The sequence below is a fragment of the Pyxicephalus adspersus genome, chromosome 7, assembly GCF_032062135.1.
Source record: "Pyxicephalus adspersus chromosome 7, UCB_Pads_2.0, whole genome shotgun sequence".
Taxonomy (NCBI): Eukaryota; Metazoa; Chordata; class Amphibia; order Anura; family Pyxicephalidae; genus Pyxicephalus; species Pyxicephalus adspersus.
The window spans coordinates 70,614,629-70,616,684 of record NC_092864.1 but is presented as its reverse complement, the minus strand read 5'-3'; the positions used below and the strand labels follow the sequence as shown (position 1 = coordinate 70,616,684).

At 48.8% G+C, this 2,056-nt stretch overlaps 1 protein-coding gene across 1 annotated transcript in view; it reads right to left on the bottom strand.

Moving 5' to 3' along the window:
• The window catches only part of HAPSTR1 (HUWE1 associated protein modifying stress responses), a 9,260-nt gene extending 7,451 nt beyond the window's left edge, over positions 1 to 1,809 (bottom strand). Inside the window, exons 1-2 of the mRNA XM_072418913.1 lie at positions 1,354 to 1,809; positions 790 to 870 (exon numbers count right to left, since the gene is read on the bottom strand). Coding sequence (XP_072275014.1) covers positions 790 to 870; positions 1,354 to 1,549 — 277 coding nt within the window. The 5' untranslated portion in view covers positions 1,550 to 1,809. The remainder of the gene's footprint in view (positions 1 to 789; positions 871 to 1,353) is intronic.
• Positions 1,810 to 2,056: the final 247 nt, after the last annotated feature.

Sequence of the window (2,056 nt, the reverse complement as noted above, 5' to 3'; positions counted from 1 at the left end):
TCACTCATAACCTCATCACATGCACGGCTCCAAGACTTCTCTAGAGCTGCCCCAATTCTCTGGAATGGTCTCCTCGTCCTATTCAGCTTGCTCCTACTTTCTGCTCATTTAAAAGAGCCCTCAAAACCCAACACTTCAACCTCACCTACCCGTCTACTTCTGTCTCCTAAACCCTCACTACTTCCCACCACTACATATCTCCCCTCCTATTGTGTGTGAAATTCCCCCTCCTCCTAGATTGTAAGCTCTTCGGGACAGGGTCCTCTTCTGGTGTCACTGTCTGTATCTGTCTGTCATTTGCAACCCCTATTTATTGTACAGCACTGTGTAATATGTTGGTGCTACATAAATCCTATTTAATAATAATATAAATGGTCTTAATTTTTCCCAGATCAACCAATGATTATAATAATATTATTTTTAATAAACAGGATTTATATAGCGCCAACATATTACGCAGCGCTGTACAATAAATAAGGATAACAAGACATTCATGCCAGAAATAAACCTCTGGGTCTTTGTTTCCTTGCTGTATAAGGTGTGAGGAATCCTCAGTGACTAGGAATGAGCAGGATATTACTTCCACCCTACTCTTAGATTGTAAGCTCTTCGGGTCAGGGTCCTCTCCTCCCCCAGTGTCACTGTCTGTATCTGCAAGCCCCATGCAATGTACAGCGCCGTGTAATATGTTGGCGCTATACAACTCCTGTTTATTAATAAGAAGAAATAGTGTCAGCAGCCCCAGACAATAGAGCAATGTCGCTGCCATGAGCCGTGGTGTGCTCCTACCTTTGTAGAGATTGGTGACAGCTGTAGCAGCGTTCTGAAAAGGTGCCCACAGTGACATTCCTTGTTGTTGGCACACGCGATCTGCAGGAAGACAAGGCTGGATGTAAATACACACAAACACTTCTCTCTATCGGCCATATTTGCTCGGCTTCGCCATTTTGCCCAGTCCCCACTTTGCAATCCCGGCTGCCAATTAGTCACAATAAAAAGCTGCAGCGCCATTTTGTATTCCGCTAACAACCCCAGACAGCCTTCCTTCCGCCGCCGATACGGGCTCCTTCCGGCCCGTCCAGAGACGGGAGTACACAGCTGTCATGTCCGATAGAAGGAAATTCAGCAAATGACAAGCGGCCCCGTAACATGAATAGGAAAGGCCCGCTTTTCTCTATGGTACTGACACTCCTTATTGGTTGCTATGGGTTACAACTCTATCACCTATCGAGGGTCAGAGGGCGGGGCTAAGTGCAGACACTCCGGTATGGGCTTCCGCCATTTTGTTTTTTTTTCCGGTGAGGGGCGCGGGGACCCCCTATTCTCCTTCCCTCACCCCACCCGGATTCTGACCTTTATAAAGCTGAGCCACGGCCGTGGCCGAGTTCTGGAAGAGGTGCCACAGCTTCTGCTGACTCTGCTCGGCCTCCTCTTCTATTGGCTCCTCCTGTTCGGCCTCGGCCAGACACTGCCGCTCCCATTTACTAAACCAATGCTCGGGTCCGTGCTCCTGAATCTCAGCCTCGCCCTCTTCTTTTTTCTCCTCCATTCTCCTCCACTCGGATTCTTTTCTTCCTCCGCCCGTTCGCTTGGAGGCTTCCCCTCCTCCTCCCTGATTAAATCCTAATTCCGTGGTTGCGCTATGCGTCCTAATTTCCGAATGGAGTCCCGAAGAAAATATGTCCAAAAAGCACGCGCACCGGTCAGCTAGCTCACCCCCATGGCTCCTCCATCCTGACTCTAAACAAACTGCATCTCTGACGCCACTGCCCCGACACTAATTGCTAGCGCTGCAAAGCTTGCTAGCTGCCCGGCCCCGCCCAATACCAACTTCTTCTTCCATCGGCTTCCGAGAGAACCGCCCACCACCTCCTTGGGCTCTTCACATTTGTCAAAATGACCCTACGAACTTTTGTTCTCGATATCTATTGGCTAGTGGAGCTGTAACTCACATTGTGTTGGGATCAAGTTTGGTTTCCTCGCACAGATGAAAATGCAATGCGCAAGCGCAGATAGAATGGCCACTGTGGTGGTGATATTTTGTGTTATATTCAAA